Below are 18,861 nucleotides of genomic sequence, written 5' to 3' on the forward strand. Positions count from 1 at the left end.
TGCACAGAGTTGTTTTCCCTGCTGTGCTGCAGAATTAAGACAATTCAGTAAAAATATGTGGAGACCACGAGAATCACACAATGCTGATTTCATGTCACAGTTTCTCCACAAAATAAAGGAATATAAATGTAAACACAAATTCTTCCACATAATCATTGTCTGACATACACAAACACATTTTAGTGCAGTAATAGTAATAGCAACTAAGTAAGCGATATAAAAATGATGTACAGGACAACTGTACATGAGTTGATGTTTCACAAACCTACAACAGCAAATGAGAGAAAACACGTCTGGATATTTGGGTTTTGTTTTTTGTTTTTTTGTAACTTTTCTTTTTTTCAAGATAGTTTGCTACTGTTTTGCTTATGTTCTTGCCTTTTTGTTTCCTTTTTGTTGTTGTTGTTGTTGTTTCTTTTGCTTAGTTCTATTTAGTGTTATTTTTGTCTCATCTGGTTCAGTATATTTGAACTGCGCCCGCATGATCCTGTCGACTGTACTTAATGCTGTCTCTGCGCTCCTTATACTTATCGGGGCTGTAGCCTACTGTTGGGGGCTCTGGTCATCTGGATTGCTGTGCACCGGCATGCAGATGAGTATTGTAGACACCTAGGGGTGTTAGCTTACGGTGTGTGTGTTCGCGCGGTGGTGGTAGTGCTGTGGATACATGGTTAAATAGAATTGGATAAAGCCTATCCTGCACCAGTCAGCCTGGCTTGTTAATTATATCTTTTTTTCTTTTGTAAGAGTGAAAATAATTTAAATCTACAGCATGGCATGTGAGGATCTGCGTTTGGTGTTTTAAAATCTTAATACCTGCTTTGGCAGTTATTAATTTGCTTTTATATTAATAAAGTTGTCTCTAGTTGTAATGCAACATTGCTACTCTTTAAATTTATCTTTTTAAATAAATTTTGATACAATTTGCACTTGAAGCCATGTCTCTGTTTAATTTTCTTTACACATCTGAGATCTGCATTTCAGTCACCTTAAAAATGAAAGTAGGCTAGACAGTGGTGATAAAATGATCCAAGTGGAGAACATGTATTTTCACCTTTTGTGTAGACTAGACTAATGATTGTAGTTTTTTAACCTCTTAACACCGCTTAAGCCAGTTGTAAGCGGTAGCATCACGCAGTAATGAGTAAAAGCAATTAGCACAATTTGGCCAATTGGAGATGATTGGAGAGGTTCGGGGACACCAGTGACACCACAAAGGTGAGGTCTGGAATTTTACACAGGTTGAAAAGACGTAGAAGTCATGTGGTGTTCTGCATAGTTGTGGCATAAAGCATGTCCTAATTATTGTTATTCAAATATGACTCATTATAGATGAGGACCAAAAACACTTTTTTGAGCCTTTTTTGAACTGATGTAGTTTTGTTTGTGTTTTGACCACATGCTAAACAAACACATTTCCAGAAACTAGAAGATGTCACTTGTCAAATGAAGCATGTACACGTATCATGGCCTTACAGTTCTTCTGTTATAAGCTTTTCCATTTCAATGTTCCAAATAGGCGAAAATTCTATAAAAAGGGTGGATGTTAAAGGGTTAAACAGTTACAGTAAATAGTTGCCATTAATGATATAAGTCGTAGGTCTGTTCAAAAGAAAATCCTACAGACAGTGGTTGACAGTAACTAATTTCATTTACTGAAGTACTGTACTGAAGTACAATTTTGAGGTACTTGCACTTGAGTATTTCCATGTGATGCTACTTTATACTTCCACTCCACTACATTTCAGAGGGAAATATTGTACTTTCTACTCCACTACATTTATTTAACAGCTTTAGTTACTCTTGAGATGAAGATTTGATGCAATGGATAATATAACAAGCTTTTTAGATACAACACATTGTTAAAGATGAAACCAGTAGTTTCCAACCTTTTTGGCTTTTGACGTCTTACAAAAAGCAATGTGTAGTCAGGGTCACATTTCAGAGATGCTGCTGCTGCTTCTGCATTACTGCCAACTACTACAATGGAGTGTGGACCAGCGTTTCTACCCCCTTTTACACCATAGATGTATTAAACAAAACAAACATGAAAATAGTGGAATAGACTCCCTAATCCAGTGATAAATACATTTTCTAGACTCAGTGACTGTCAGAAGATACTATTTCTTGTGCACAGAAAATAAACAGCTTGTTAAAGTATTTACTGCAAAGTATATGATGCATCTAAAACATTGGACAACAGAGAAAGGATAAAGTTTATTATTCCAGAATTAAATATAATGTCAAATGAAACGGTTAGTGATGACTTAGCAGTATATACAGAGGAACTGTTAGCTACTCTACTCACTCTAAGCTGGATAGAAGAAGTCAAACCAATCAAAGTTTTGATAGGTTGATTCCAGTAGAACACTACCATGTTTTAAATAAATGCAGTCAGATACAAAGCATGACATAGTACTTGACATAGCTCAAATAATAATCATAATTAAGAGGGCAGGAATAGAAATTAAATTCATGTGGATTTCTGAACATATTGGTGTGGATGAAAATGAGCTGGCAGATAAATATGCAAAAGAAGCAACCAGAAAAAGAGAAATAAGTACGGTTGTAAAATATAGCAATGCTGAGGTTAAAAGTATAATCAAACCAGAAATGAGAAAGACATGGCAGGAAGAGTAGGATATAGGAAATAAGGGCCAAATAGAAATATAAAGGAGGAGACATATCAAAGATGAGGTTTGGTCTCAACAGTCTGAACAGTACATTAAACATCACAGACAAACACTCCAAAAAAATCACATGACACTTGGTATTACAGAAATGTTGCAGAGGGGTTCAGGTGATGTAGGGTACAGGGATATTTTCAGATTTTTAGAAAACACAGGAATTAATACAAGAACTGAATGTAATAGTATAGTAACAGTTGTGATCTAAACTCAAATCCAGTAGGTGGCGGTAATGCGCCTAAAAGCTGTTTGTCGACCGCCATTAAATAACTATAGAAGAAGAAACAGCCCGTTCTTCTGGTGCTAGAAAGCTGCTGTTGTAGAAAACAGTGAACCCGAGACATTAGTAGCGTTGAGAAAGTGTTCATTTGTTACTGTCGTCTGTAGGTAAGTGTTCATCTGAATGAACTATTAACGTATTTACGCTTCACCACGAATAACTCTGCTAATATCTGCTGCTGAGCTCATAGTGTTAGCTAATTTATCTGATGTTCGACTAACCGTCCCAGGTTCAAATAGCGTTTTTATTGTTGGATTTAAGCTAAACATCGGTTTTAGGAGAAGAGGAGATGTCGGTACGAAGCAAGAAACACATATTTATTTCCATTCACTCACACGTGAGACACAAATAAAACAAACACATCCTGCCAGTAGAAATGTCTCATGTGCATTCAGTGTCTGAGCACTGAGGTTAATTAACATGCTCATCTGTAACGTTACACACTATAAATGCAGAAATACAGGTTTTTATTCAAGTGCAGATGTTTGTTAAACAGTTAAAGGGGAAACATACAGAGTGAAGACACTACTGTTAACTGTGTGCCCTTGTTATATGTGGACAGTGAATATATGTGCAAATAACTCCACAAACTAATACTAGTAGTTTTCTTTTTGTGTTAATTTTCTACAGATGTACCTTAACATTACCACAGGGATATAAATCTGTGTATAATTAGTGGTGTTTGGTTTAGAAGTGCATTTTTATGGTGATTTGCTTTTATATTTGCGTAGTATTCTCAGTCAACTTATTTCAGGATCTCAAAGATATAGAGCTGAAACATTTAGTCGATTGATAGATTGAGGGAAAGTTAGAAAGAAGGGCTACTACTTTAAGAGTAGAATCATTTAAGTCTGTTTTCGAGCAAAAATATCAAATGTTAACTACTTCCAGCTCCTCGGTTGTTTGGATTAGTCTGATATTCTTCTTATGTTGTAGTAAAATACATTTCTTTAGATTTCAGCAAGCAATTTTAAGATTAAACTTTGGGTTTAAGGAAATTGTGAAGGGCATCTTTCACTATTTTATCACATTTTATAAGCAAAAATGATGAATCAAGGAAATGATAAGTAGAAAAAGAGGTAATAAGAATAATCAGTCAGTGGCAGCCCTAATATGGTGTGTGTGTGTGTATGTTTGCACTTGACTGGGTCAAAATTGGGGACTTTCATCAGCACACACACACCAAATCCCCAATTAGACTTAATTTTTTATTGAATTCGACATGCTCCAAAATGTATTTTGGTCTTAAAATCTCAATTGTCCCTAAAAGTGACTTTTTTCATAAAAATTGTGCAAAACTCTGCATTGCCCCCTAGTAGAAGTGTGTGGAATTGCCTAGGACCCACAGGTAACCCCCATTATGCCTGATTATAAAGCCATGTAGCAGCAATTCAAGAACTCCCTTTAGTCTAAACATGCAATGACACTGTATTTATACTGTAAACTTATACTGTACATTTAAACTAATATTTTTTATTATTCTTGCATTTAACACATTTATACATCCCATTTCTCAGAATTATTATTTACACTGTTATATATTGATGTAAGATGCACATATTTTTTTTTACATATCTCTTATTTTCTTATTTTTCTAATTTCTATTTTTTCTGTATATAATGTTATATAATGTTATTTTTATTTATTTATTTTTTAACATATTTCTTATTCTCTACGTTCTTATTAGTTCTCTATATGTATATATATTTCTATTCTTGAATGGGAGCAACTGTAACGTGACTTTTTTTCCCTCTGGGATCGATAAAGTATGACTGATTCTGATTCTGATGATAGCTTAGCAAAATACAGCTTGGCTCTGAAATGAACATTCCTACAGCAGAACGTTAGCAATATTTATATGTGAGTGTGTGTGTTCAGGCTGGGGGTATCATGTTCTTATACAATCTGACCACAGTTCCTCAACTTATGTCTACTACTCTGTTTCCTCAGCTTCATTATCTGGGCTTCAGCACACATATCCACACACACTCTGAGGGAAATGACGGAGCCACGCAACCCAGGGATGTCCTCCATCCCTCAGACAGCCCCTGTACACACTGACTCCACCTCCCCGGCCGTAGAGATGGACCCAGTAGAGTACACCCTTCGGAAACGGCTCCCCCGAAAACTCCCCAAAAGACGGAATGATGTCTACGTCAACATGAAGACTGATTTCCGGGCCCAGCTGGCACGTTGTCAGAAACTGCTGGAAGGTGGGGGTCACAGGGAGATCTGTGTCCATGGCCTGGGCCTGGCCATCAACAGAGCTATCAACATTGCCCTTCAGCTGCAGGCCAGCAGCCAGGGGGCGCTACAGCTGGCAGCCAACACCTCCACAGTAGAGCTTGTGGATGACCTGGAACCTGAGGACCCTGATGAGGCTGGGGAGCCCATGACACGTACACGCAACAACTCGGCCATTCATATTAAGGTTTTCTACCCTGACCCACAGTGACTTGGATAGAGGTTTCCCTGATGTGTGTCAGGCAGAGGTTCTCTATTAGTCCTCTTTGTTGCCTCATTAATCAGTAGACACATATTACAGAGTTATCTGATGGGGCTGAGTGTGTGGAGACCTATGATGGCAGCAGCAGAATGGAGCGACATACAGTGTGTTGGTTGTACATGTATCAGTAAACTGTGTAGGAATACTCCAGTTGAACTGAATATATTATGATCTTTTGTCACGAGTTTTGTGTCTTGTCAAAAATTGTTAGTGTCATCACTTTTTATGTTTGCATGTCTTGAAGCAACAGTGATGTTTGCCAGATGAAACCTCAGTGTAATTTAATACTTGTAGACATGGCTGTGCCAAATGTAAATGTACAAGTGTCTTTAATTTTAAGGCCTAAGAGCTGCACAAGTGTTCACAGTTTCATGTCTGTTTTTAAATGTGGAAATATTTAGGAAAAACTGAGAAATCCTAAGTTTACAATTCAGGCAGGTGTTGTTGTAGTGAACGTCCACTAGATGTCAGTAGTTTGCTACACATACACATGCCAGGATGTTATCTTTCAGCAACCTTGCTTCCATGGCACCATGTGGCAACAACTTACTCTCAAATAATGTTTATAGCATGAGTTCAGCTGAGGGTTAGAGAGACTGTCAAAGTCTATTTAATTTGGTTTCAGATATTTAACTGCAGGTGGTGTTAATGTGTTAATGGGCAGCTTTCATGAAAACTATGTGTTTGATTTGTGGACAAAAATAAAATTAGCTGGAATGTCTAATTCTTAAGCATTTATTTAACTATCATCTAGATTTGGTGATAGTTACTGCTGAATGACACTAACCTGCTGAATGACACTAACCTAAAACCAATGAAGACTGTTATAGCATCTTGTATTTAAGCATCTGAACTGCAGTAACTTGTCTATTAACATAACTGACTGGAGCAAGACACAGATAATGAATGAAAGGACAGACTTCCCCTTGTTGTGTTTCCATCTATCCTTTCTTTATCCAACAATAATATTTTGTATTTAAATAGCAAATTATACAGTGATGGGACAAAACAATGCAAAAAAACAGGAAAGAAAACATGTACAAACATCCTTAAAAACATCTTGCACTTGCACAACACGGTATAAAAATACGGAAAACAACAAGGAAGAACACTTAACTAGTTTGAAATGGTTGAGCATCCACTTTACAGAAAGCCGCAGGTTCCCAGGACTAACTGATTGCCTTTCTGCCGGCTGATGACGAACAATAGAGAGGGGGCAGAGACAGTGTTAGCGTCAGATTCTGGAAAACTATTTGCACTTACAGGATGTGAACTGTAATGGCAAAACATGGCTGGCTATCAGTGTAGACTCTGGTTGAGTGTTGGTTAGACAGATAATAACAAAGCAGCTTCACAGTTCTCATGTAACCCTCCACCCTCCTCCTCACTGACCTTTTGCTCCCTCGTTCACTGTAACTGAACCACTGCATTAACTTTATAGTCCTTCTTTCTGTTATTTGGAAGAAATACTCAGTGTGAAACAAACAGCTAGTTGGGTACATACAATCTTAATAAAAAAAAAGGAAGACAGCAGCGTTGCACATGTTGCACATCATTGCAAATGATGTCAACAAACACCTTTGCGCAAGTGTTCAGTGTTACACATGAGAACATGAGCCCAACTAAAATCCTAAAGATCCAACACAAAAAATACAAAGACTGGAGCTTAAAAGTAGAAAATCTGTATAAATAGCAATTATACAACTTATAAAATATATTAACATTATATTAACAAATCTAATAAAAGAGACTGTTTCTGTGAGGCATGGTTGAACAATGTTAAACTCATGTGGGTCAGGCTTCATTCATTTTTGCAGTGATATTGGAAATAGATGCCCTGTCGCAACCTAACAGGCCTCCAACTTCTAGGTGCAATCAATATTTTCTAGGTGTTCCACTCCACAGTTCACTCTAAAGATATGAGTGTAGGGGTCAGACTCACTGGAAACAGACACATACACACTACGTACAGATTTAAACTTGCAGTCTTAACTCACACACACAAGTACATCCACACACAAAGTGCAAGAGCAGTGCTTCCCAAAGGCCTCATTTTGGTCATTGTGTGCTTCACCATGTCAATGTCTGACATCTACATTTCAAGGTGCAGTCATCTCCTGTCCATCCAAAGCCCAGCTGGGACTGTCCTTTCCTTTCAGCTTGCTCCAGTTACACAAGGATGGCTGTGTCTTTCTTACTGCTTCCAGCAACCAGCAAGCAGGTCAAAAGTGTCAAGTCCCTCCTCTTCCCTCAGAAACACAAATCAGCTTTGCCTGGAGTAGGGAGATGAGCTGATCAGCTGACATCTTGCTGACAAGCCTGTGCAGCCGAAAGAAGGAGATGCACTTTGCCTCGCAGGAAGTTGACATGAACTTGAAGCAAATCTGTTGCTGAGGACACCCTCCATGTCCCCTCAAGTCCTGCTGCACTTGCTGGTGGGGTATATTCCTGAAAGAGAATACAAACAAAAATGTTGCTCTTATCTTTATTTGGAAAGTTAATCTTTTTTTTAGTGTTTCCTCCACTTTCAATTGGCATCTCAAAAACCTGTGCTACAATATGCTACATTTTCCCCAGCAGGGGGAAAATGTAGCATTCCCCTTTTATAGTATAGTTAAACCTTCAGATATCCACACAATTCCACTATATCATCAGTGTCAATTTGATCTTGTCTCTGATGTTGACTGAATCATGGTATTGAAAAGATCAATTTTCTTTCTTCTCAATTGTTTCTTTTCATTCAAAATCTGTCCTGGTTTTCCATGAGTGTAAGAACCCTGTTAACTGTTCCCAGTTTAAAATGATGAAACATGTATTTCAGTGACCCTTGAGCCTGAACACAGGCTGCTCTTCAGCTTTAGTTTGTCTTTCTGCAAGGCCTGAGTTTTGACCTGAATGATTCATTTCAAAGGCTGTGTAAGAACAAGCCTGTACAGCAGCATTAGTGCCCACAGCCTTATCATGAAAAACTTCCAGAGAATGTCCCATGACATCCCTCCGTTTCTCTATTACCAGAGAAACCATTATTATTTACTTACAGGAAACTCAGGTTGAGCTCAAGTGTGAGGATGTCAAATAGGCAAAGAAGCACTGGCTGTAATAACCTGGGGCCAATTAATATAATCAATCAGAGAGATTATTCTCATTACATTGTTTACTTTATCACTGCACACAATTATCAGTTACAGCACACCACATCTTAGAGAATCCAGCAAAAATGTGGACCTATGTCAAGTACTTGGTTTACTGTGGAGCATTTGTATACTGATACAACAGAGTTTGTCAGAATATCCTGCTTTTGGACTCACTGAACAGAAATCAAACCTTTTGCTTATCACCCCAAAACTACTAAATGCAACCTTTTGTAAGCAGAGAACGATGAACCACTTAGAAAAGTGGTCAAGAACAGGTGTAAAAGACAAACAACAGAAGAGAGAGAGAGAGAGAGAGAGAGATCTTTTCAGGAGAACATCTTTGACTCATCTCAAGTGGGGTGGTGAAAAGAGTTATGCAGTAAAATGTGCCAAAAGTTGGGTGAGCATTCCTATGGAAGCCCAATATACACGTGGATTGATGTTCTGCACATCATTAGGCCCTGCATCTACGTTGTATCTGCTTAGGCTAACATGCATTGTCTGGCCCCATTGACTTGATAGGCAGTATCATCTGAAAGCCACTGACTTGACCAACCACCATCACTGTTTATCTAGTTCCACTTGTCTTACCAATAGACACTAGTTAGTAACCCCTCTGGTCTCTACTCTCATCAGGAGGGCACTCTCTCAATAACTGGTGTTTTGTTGAGTTGAGCCCATGAAACTGAGATCATTGTGTGTGTTCCAGTGTCCCAAAACAACTCCCCTCTTTACCTTCACCCACAGACTCAACACAGCCCTCTGAAGTGAAGCAAGTGATACTCACTGGACTTTGGCTGACGTGAAGTGTCTATGTTTGCTTGGTTTTTACAGGCACTTCCGTATTATTGAATGTGGAGCCTTGAGAAAAATCAGTTTCCCAGTCGTAATTACAACTTGGATGTTGATATAAACATTATTTACAAGTCGGAAACTCGTAATTAAGATAACTCTGAGCCACCAAATAAACCAATCTTCTTGAGCAACCCACCTTAACATTCAACAAAGCATTCACCTGTCTATGATATCACCGGCTAAATCCAACAGTTAACATCATGCTTGCTATGGTTAAGCCAATACAGCATGTTAAGCTAACAACTAGCAGCATGCTGGTGGTGATGTCAGCAAGCTGCTCAAACAAACTAACAAAACATCTTTAGCTACATCATCCTAGCAAGCAACACAACATACACTTCTGTTTGTAACATCACCTGTTCACATGGTAAGATTCTGCACTTACATATCTTTTGTTCCAGTCACTAACCTTTCTTCTTACCCTTATTAATATCTCAACTAGATAATAGTCATGTACGGACAGGTGACAAATTAAAGGAAAAACCAACATAAAGTTTCTTAGGTGGTGGGCCACCAAGTGCCACCAGAACAGCTTCAATGCATCTTGGCATTGATTCTACAAGTCTCTGAACTCTTCTGGAGGGATGAACACCATTCTTCCAAAAGATATTCCCTCATTTGGTGTTTTGATGATGGTGGTGGAGAGTGCTGTCTAAAACTGTCGAAAATCTCCCATAGGTGTTCAATTGGGTTGAAACCTGGTGACTGTGAAGGCCATAGCATATGATTCACATCATTTTCATACTTATCAAACCATTCAGTGACCCCTCGTGCCCTGTGCATTGGGGCAGTGTCATCCTGGAAGAGACCACTCCCATAAGGATAGAAATGTTTCATCATAGGATAAAGGTGATCATTCAGAACAACTTTGTATTGATTTGCAGTGACCCTTCCCTTTAAGGGGACAAGTGGACCCAAACCATGGCAGTAAAATGCCCCCCAAAGCATAACAGAGCCACCGGATCCCATCACTGTAGGGGCCTTAACCTAACATTCAGGCCTGTATGGATTTTTCCTTTAATTTGTCACCTGTCTGTATATGATCTTTCAGGATTTTAAAAGGTCTAAATGAATCCTTCAATGTGAATTACATTTATTTTGGAATGTGCCAATTTATTTAGATTAAGGTTTTTCATTCATTTTGTTCTAATTAGGCTTTTCTCTTACTAGGTGGTAAAAAAATGCAAGTAATGGAGCTGCAGTTGTTTTGAACCTTGTACCTTTGAACCTGCTGTAACTCACCTGGATGTTGAGGCTACGCAGCACAGCATTGATGCTAAGCAGATTTCTGATGGAGTTGTCTATGTGGCTGTGCAGTGCTGTGTTGGTGACTGAGGTTCGTAGCAAACTGAGGGCCTGTTGTAAAAGCCATAAGCCACACTGCACCTCCTGGGCTTGCTCCAATGCCTTGCCAAAAAATTAAGAGAAGGCGAGAGTTTAAGAGTCTCATCATGTAAGCGATATGGAACAAATACAGCAGGTGATCAGCACTCTCCTAAAGTTACAGGAGGTCCCTCAAATAAACCTGTGGTGAAAATTATATCTAGGATTGTCCAAAAAGTATGATTCTAAGTAGACATTTGTGGTTAAAAGATTATACACTAAAAGGCAGCACATTTCTATGAGGTAGCACACATACACTTTATAGACATTACAAATCATTACATGTATGCATACATAGGAACCTAAATCTGTTGTCAGCTCTTAACACTCAAATGTTTTCAGTGGTTACTTACATTTTTCTTCTCCCAGACATCAAAGTCTACTGTGGTTTGGGGAACAGTGACAGACTCTGACAGGCTACATCCTTCTCTACATGACTTCTAAGGAAACAAGAGAGTAATAATGTTACAGTGTTTAGGGTACTTTTATCTAATGGTACATAAAACATTTTGTATGGGTGATTCCAGGACCATAGTATCTCAGCAGCAACCTTCACCTGCTCCTAGATCTGAATGCATGCATGCATTTTCCTCTCACCATAGCGACTTCTGCGTCTCGGGCTTCCTTAATGAAATGGTTCAGGACCCTCAGGTCACAGATCGGCTTCAGTGGGGATGGTAGGCCTGGCCGGGTCCACTCCAACACTATCAACAGCAAGGCAAGCAGTCCTGCCATCACAGATACAGCAGAGACAAAAATACAGTCACTCAAAGGCTGCTGATAACTGAGCATCAAAACAGGAAGCTCAGTTGATCAGCGCTAGCAAGTAAGCAGCAGCTGGAGACAAAATTTGGGACCCCTTTGACCTGTACGTAATTACATGAACTAACTTTTGCAGACTGACATGATCAGATTTGAGGGAGCAAGACCGTTCACAAGCTTTCTGCACTATGCCTCATGGTTGGGGTACTAATTTATCACTTCATGACCTTTACAGAACAATCACTCTACGAGAAAGTAGTGGTGAAGCTGATTTTCTTCCATTTGTTTCACTTATATGCATGATTGTGGAGTGATGGGATGTTTGAAGATGGCTCATGATCTTAAACAGCTGTTCTTCAGAGACTTCCTCATGCATTCAACAGTTAAACAAACTATTTGAAGGAGTGCAGTGTCAATACAGACACTCTATTCTGTGTGGATTTTACTGGGCAGGGTGTGTGTGTGTGTGTGTGTGTGTGTGTGTGTGTGTGTAAATCTGGGTAATTTCTAACAGTATCAAACAGTGTTCACCCAACTGTAGTTTTGTGATGTTGTGGGTGGGTGTGTACCAAAACAAAAAGTTCATGGTAAATCAGATGGTATATGTAGAGAAATGTGGGAAATTAACCAAGAATCAGAGCAATGGCAAATCAGTCTAAGGAAAGGTTTACTGTTGATGCATTCTCACTTTCATCAATACACTATGTTCAGATTCATATAGCCGTTATTATAGACTGGCCGTTATTATAGGTTTGGCTACAAGGCTTAACCTGGTCATGACCAGATCACCCTACAATACCATAATAAAAATATGATTTGTTTAAATCCCACCGATTAATGAAAACTCTTTTAGTATATTCTCTTTCAGTACAGTTTTTTTTTTAAAAAAAAGAAAAGCTAGGCTAAAAGCAATCCACTTATCAATTAACTTTTTTCACATTTTAAATGTATGGGGACCCCAAATCCTTAATAACAACTGTGTCTCTACCCACCACCCTCATCTAGTGACATCAGTTGAGGTCTTTCTATGTCTATTTCTTTCTAAATCTGGTGACTCTTCCATGCATACCTTCAGGGCTACCGATGTATGATTTTTATTTTTGAATTCAATTATCAACAAACACTTAGAGTACCAGTTACAAGTTTGGGCACACTTTCTCATTCAAGGGAATGGAAAGGTGTGTCCAAACTCGTGACTGGCACTGTAGTTGTCCTATATGTTGTCCTCTTCAATAGTTTATCAGATAACATACAGAATTAATGAAAAATGAGAAAAATATTAATGTTGCAGATTATTCATCCCCCGAACAAAATTACATTTTCTGTTCACCCACAGCAAGGACAGATGTTAATACCTTATACCAAACAATATCCTTTGATTTGCTGTGGATACTGCTTGCATTTATTTCTGTCATCTGGATAAATTAGCTGCTCAAGGATCAGTCTTTCATACACATTATTACATATAAGAAATTTCTGAATATAGGTGTCAAAGTTTTGCCAATATACAGTAAACATACACTTTGCATAGCAGTTGAGGACCGTTAGTGCTGTACTGTATATCATGTAGAATTGGCATGAGTCAGCATGATAAAGCAGTATTTTATTCATTTAGTTTCATTCTTGCATATGACACAAACAAAACCACATGATATCCGGGATTATGAACAGAAACCTGCAGATATAATGACAGTGCAGAAATGCCTGTAGCCTCGTTTAACCCTAATTATATATGGTGGTTCTATAATTGGGCCATTAGTCGGCTTTATTCAGAAATGCAGACATTACTTCCAACATCCAATGAATGCACAGCACACTCTGAACTCTAAGGATATACTTGGAAATGAATGGAAATGTTCTACTGTTGTGGGTCATGTGGGCATCCAGCCTCGTTCCTCTTTACCACATACTGAATGCACTCTTTCACAGCAGTCTAGATGCATGACGCACAAGGATGACAGAAAATACAGATGATCTTCCAAAGCAGACAGGTCAGATAAAGGCTAGATTAAGTTCTCAGACTCCCACTTAACTAGCACAAATTGAGCTGAACTGGAAAAACTACAACTGAGGGATAATAACAAATAATGTCAAGAATTATAATACCATTACTAGTACTACATTAGTAGTGGTCCTTAAAGAGGTCACTACTGTAATCAGCTTAACTTCCATGCAATATTTTCTCAAAAGACAGCGTCACTGAGGGGGGACTCTTAATGACACTTAGGATCTGTAGTCTGTTTATCAAACTGCACATCTCACTCATATCACCCCTATGTCTCACATAAACCTTCTGTAAACTCTGTTTGTACATAGTGCTGGTGGTGTCCCACAACAAGCTAATAATTGCTCCATATACATTAGTAACCTTTTTTAGGCTCAGTGTTCCCCTGAGCAAGCACTTATAATCCTAGTAGATGCACATAAATAGTGTCATTGGGTGGACATGCATTTTGGTCATTCATAGTCTCATTGGAAATTATTACTTACTCATAATGAATACAAGCCATAACTATGGCAGGAAATTAAGACAGAATGGGACTTATTAGGAAGTATTTCACAGAAAATGAATCCTACTACACTGAGTCTGTTTTCATCCTGTTGACTACTAAGTGGCTGCTCTAGTAAATTTATTGGGGGACTTTTATAGAATTTGTCCACTTCAGTGGACAAATCACAAACTTTTAAATCTTTTTCAGACCCCCTGTGATACTTGACATTTATACAAGCCCTGGAGGTCTTTCCACGTTATTATTCAAGAGCAAAACATTAGATCAACAATGTGGTCCCAAGTATACTAATGTAGGATGCACACTTAAATAATTTTTAACATATACTATTTATGTACTAGTTGGAGAAGCAAAGCGATATCTGCATAGACAAACTAATGGCCTCCTTTCCATACATTCTTACATTTTTCATTTCCCAAAATGCGATCACTTTGTTAAAGAAGTGTGTGTGACTCAGCTTGAGGATTAACTGTGACCTTTTCACCTCCACCACTGCCTACGTGAGAATGCATCAATCTAAACTGTGTAAACACACACATACACTCTCTGCATTCTCACCATGGTGGTGGAATTTGCAGTCCAGGACTGTGGCCAAACTAAAAGATAACAGCTTTGTCTGCCAACATCGGCTGCCAAAACCATGTTGCTATTTTAAATTGGAAGCAGCAGTCCACAAGTGGTGGTACTTTGGATAATGGCAAGCGTTACACCAGGTATGTGACAGATGCTTTGGAAAGGTGGCGGGATGCTCATATGAGGTGATGCCTTTGATATGCTATTTTAACCAACTCGTGTCAAACAGGTGCACAGACAGCACTCAGCAATTTAAACCAACTAGTTGGGGTAGTCGTAATGACTAAATGACACAGTGGGCCGATGAGGAGATGCTATTTAAAGCACATCTCAGTGGTGGGAGGATTGCTTTTGAATCCTTTCAATCCCCCTCTCCTCATTTGAACATGTCTTCCCCATGACAAAGTGCAGACTTGTAAGTAACTAGATATCAAATGACACAGGTGTGACATAATTTCCTGTTTGACTTCACTGGAATCCCTTATAGCTGTCAGCCTTTGATAAACTCTTGCTCTTTTCTGCTGACACACGTATGTGACGACTGTGCCAAGAACTGCAGATTCAGCTTTCGCATTCAGTAATCTTAACTTTCCAGTCTGCTGAGTCATGCTAGATCCTCTGGAGATGATTTTGTAGCTTACAGTAACAGGAAATAATACATCTTTAGAATGAGTGGGAAAAACTCCCACACAGATTAAGCGCTGTGCTCAGCTCACTAATGTTCAGGACCAACATGATGCCTTGAATCAGTTTCATCATCTGCTTCAAAAAGATGTCTGAATAGTGTCTACTCTCCCAGTTGCCTGATTAGGTTTCTTCAGTGTCTATCACCTGACAGTAATTTTGTTTCATTTAGAAGTGACATTTCAATAGCTTAAATGATTAATTGTTATTGAGAGGCTTGTAGTTTGGCAGTATAGCTTGATGTACAGCAGCATTCTAGGAGGTGGCATTAAACAATCTATTTCCATGAACTGTGGTGAATAAATACAATCCTGTACCATGCAGAAATAAGTCTTAGAATATGTGGGATGTGGAGTTTGGCACAAATCAGAGAACAGGCATAACTGTTCAAAAAACCCAAACCTCCAGAAATGCCTTAAATAATCTCAATATTCACCTCAATATTCAATATTCACCTATACATCTAGAGCCTATATAATCAATGTGATGAACGTGTTTTAAAATACTGAGCACAGAGACAGTTTGCAGCACACAGATCATTCACACAAAGTTACCTGACTAGGTAATATTACAAGGGCGCTTACCTCTACCCGTTTTCTGCAACATTCGCAAACAGGTGCCGCATCTTTTAAAATCATTGTGAAAAATTAAATATTTGCCCAAGCGTGACGGCTCAAAATAAAGGCACCAGTGAAATCCAACAAGTCCAGCATACACCCAAGTGCTCTGCTGCCAGCGCTAGTCCGACCCGCATGTAGGTCTGTGTCAAAAAGATCTGCGCTGCGGGTGAGAGCAGTCACCTACCAGACTTTGCATCACTGCTGTGCTTTGGCTAAACCTTTTATTTGCCTCCCCTAAGGATATAGCGATAACGTGATAGCCCGCAAGGACGAGGACGCGCCTTTTTACGCACCACGGTGAGCGATTAAACATCAACCCATGCATGCAGTCCCCCTTTGCGTAAAGCGTGAAAATAGACTAACTACTAAAGCTAGTGTACAGAGAAAAAACATGAAGGCATGTCCATAACTCACTGGGAATCTCCATAGCGGTATCCGCATAGCCCCTCATAGGGTCCTCGCGGTTTGGCCCATAGGTCCGTCTATTGCCCATTAATTGGAAACGAAGCTCTTTTGTGGATCTCCTGCACTTATCCGGTAGGTGTTTCTAAAAACTGATCCTGTTTGATTTTTTATTGATGACTTTGAAAATAAAGTTGCATTGTTTCTATGATGACAATCAAAACTACCTCCTCCCTTAAGGCAAATTGTTTTCTTTCATTGTTATCCAAATAATAGGCAATCTCTGTTTATAAAACACTGGTCCTAAAAAGTAAATAATGTCTCAAAAACGACGTGCGGAGACTTCCCATCCATTGTTCTGATGATTTTCAGAAACGGTCATTAGAGTAGTATAGGTTAAAAAAAACTGAAAGATTTATTGTCGATAAATATCAAATGAAAAATTTAGTTCTGATTGTCAAAATGATAAGGTTTTTAATATAGGACTATCACTGCTATCTGTCATATGCCACGGTGCACTATTGACCACAGAGGGTAAATAGTGACAGAAATCAAACTTTGCCATAAATGGACGTTTTTCATGAATTTTTCCATCATCTGAAATATGGCTTTGAGATGAAATATGTATACTGATTAAGCATGTACAATATTTGTTAGTTATAGCATATCAATGAACACTGTAACTGCTGAGATGCCACACTGCCAGTCCAGTCGGTAAATACATGACGCACAGGTGTAACTTTAAACACCCAGCTCCTCTTTCCCACTGTGAGATCCTCAAATGTTTACTGCTTGTGATCATCCAAAACTTTCACCTTAATGTCGTCACCGAGACGGTCGTGCCTCAAGGTCGTTGAAATTTTTTTTTTCAAGGCAGGATACATTAGATTACAGCACGTACCTTTAACAGTATGTTGCTATTAAAAGAAACGCACGATAAACTACACAAATGTGTTGAAAATAAGGGTGGGGGATAGCCAGAGGGTTAACACTGACACTTTCATTTCCAGTCTTAACTACTTAATCAACTAGTCGTATCACACAAAGGCGCTACAAATAAATAAATAAAAAGGTCTGTTGATGTGCAGCTCCAAAAGATAAATTACAGGTGGTTGAGGGCAGCGGTTTATTTTGTTATGATTCTTTTTTCTTTGAATTTCTGTTAATTTTCTATTATTATTATTATTATTATTATTATTATTATTATTATTATTATTATTATTTGTGTTGTGAACTGTAAAAGAGGAGCAGGTTAAACTTGAACTTATAAGTTATGTATGGTCAGTGATACGTTGGCTCTACATACAAGCAGGTGACATGTTAGACAGTGTTTTCCACCACCACCATCAAAACACCAAATGAGGGAAGATCTTTAGAAGAATTATGTTCATCCCTCCACCCAGTGGGGCCCAACACCTTTCGGAGAAATGTGCTTCCTCTGAACTTGCTGGGGCCTCCTTGGTGTATTTTCTCTGTACCTGTACAGAGTACATATTCACTTATTTCACTGTATTCCAGTTGTCATTATTTCCTGCTGTGTGATGAACACCAGCTTTGCAAATTTCAATTGAAAAATGTTTATGACATACATCATCTTGTGATGCACCTGGACACGTCATCAGCGATGTTACCCGGGGTCACTGGGTGTCTCAAGTCTTTCAGATACCAGATACCAGATACCCTCACCCAGGCGACCCAGCAGGGGTTGATCAAGCCCCAGCTTGTGTCCAGGTAGCACTACCCTACCCACGGCTCTCGTCTCCTGATCCACAGCCACCTTGATGCAACTTCTGCTGCCTTGGTGGCCAACTTGATGGCCCTTTGCCTACTGGCCCCTGTGATGCCCAGCATGCTGTAAGCCCTGCAGAGGGACTGGCCTGTGAACCCTCTGCATCCCAGCTCAATGGGCTCTCACTTGCCACGTGTTGCTTTGGCATTCTTCCACTAGCTCAGTGTACTTTGCCCTTTTCCTCTCTTTGGCCTCCTCAATGCAGTCTTTCCAGGGAATGGTGAGCTCCAGGAGAATGAGCTGCTTGGAGGCTTCCGAGATCAGCACCATGTCTGGCCTTAGCGTTGTTGTGGCAACAGTTTCTAGGAACTTCAGTTGCTTCCCCAGGTCAACTTTCAGCTCCCAGTCTTGTGCCATTGCTAGCAGACCAGAGGAGGTGGTCCTGGTAGCTGATGTTAGCCTCTTCCCAGCCCCGACAAAAGGGATGGTCTTCTTTATGGGACAGAGATGCTTTCAGTGGACAATCCCACTACAGATTGTGTCCGCTATGGCCTTCGGGACTTGGTCATGGTGCCAGTGGTAGCGCCCCTCACTCAGGGCCTTCAAACAGCAGCTGAGTATGTGCTCCAGGGTTCCTCTCTTCAGGCACAGAGGGCAATCTGGTGACTCCAATTTCCCCAGCAAAACAAGTTAGATGGACTTGGTAGAACGTCATAGACCGCCTGGATTAAGAATT

The 18,861-nt window shown here is 39.4% G+C and overlaps 2 protein-coding genes across 3 annotated transcripts; one reads left to right on the plus strand and one right to left on the minus strand.

The window, feature by feature from the left end:
• The first annotated feature begins 2,942 nt into the window (after nucleotides 1–2,942).
• On the plus strand, nucleotides 2,943–6,197 carry LOC121889226 (ribonuclease P protein subunit p20-like). Its single transcript, XM_042401031.1, has 2 exons — nucleotides 2,943–3,074; nucleotides 4,918–6,197. The coding sequence occupies exon 2, from the start codon at nucleotides 4,967–4,969 to the stop codon at nucleotides 5,420–5,422; it is 456 nt and encodes a 151-aa protein (XP_042256965.1). The 5' UTR covers nucleotides 2,943–3,074; nucleotides 4,918–4,966; the 3' UTR covers nucleotides 5,423–6,197.
• Nucleotides 6,198–6,299: 102 nt separating this feature from the next.
• Nucleotides 6,300–17,011, minus strand: epoa (erythropoietin a). Of its 2 annotated transcripts, none has more exons than XM_042401030.1 (5): nucleotides 16,409–17,011; nucleotides 11,443–11,573; nucleotides 11,199–11,282; nucleotides 10,705–10,869; nucleotides 6,300–7,921 (listed from the first exon to the last, which is right to left on the minus strand). In XM_042401030.1, exons 1-5 carry the CDS (start codon nucleotides 16,485–16,487, stop codon nucleotides 7,769–7,771), a joined length of 612 nt encoding a protein of 203 aa, XP_042256964.1. In that variant the 5' UTR covers nucleotides 16,488–17,011; the 3' UTR covers nucleotides 6,300–7,768. The 2 variants fall into 2 exon arrangements, with proteins under 2 accessions (XP_042256964.1, XP_042256963.1); XM_042401029.1 differs by having other exon boundaries at nucleotides 11,199–11,285.
• Nucleotides 17,012–18,861: the final 1,850 nt, after the last annotated feature.

Source organism: Thunnus maccoyii, chromosome 22 (assembly GCF_910596095.1).
Source record: "Thunnus maccoyii chromosome 22, fThuMac1.1, whole genome shotgun sequence".
Lineage (NCBI taxonomy): Eukaryota > Metazoa > Chordata > Actinopteri > Scombriformes > Scombridae > Thunnus > Thunnus maccoyii.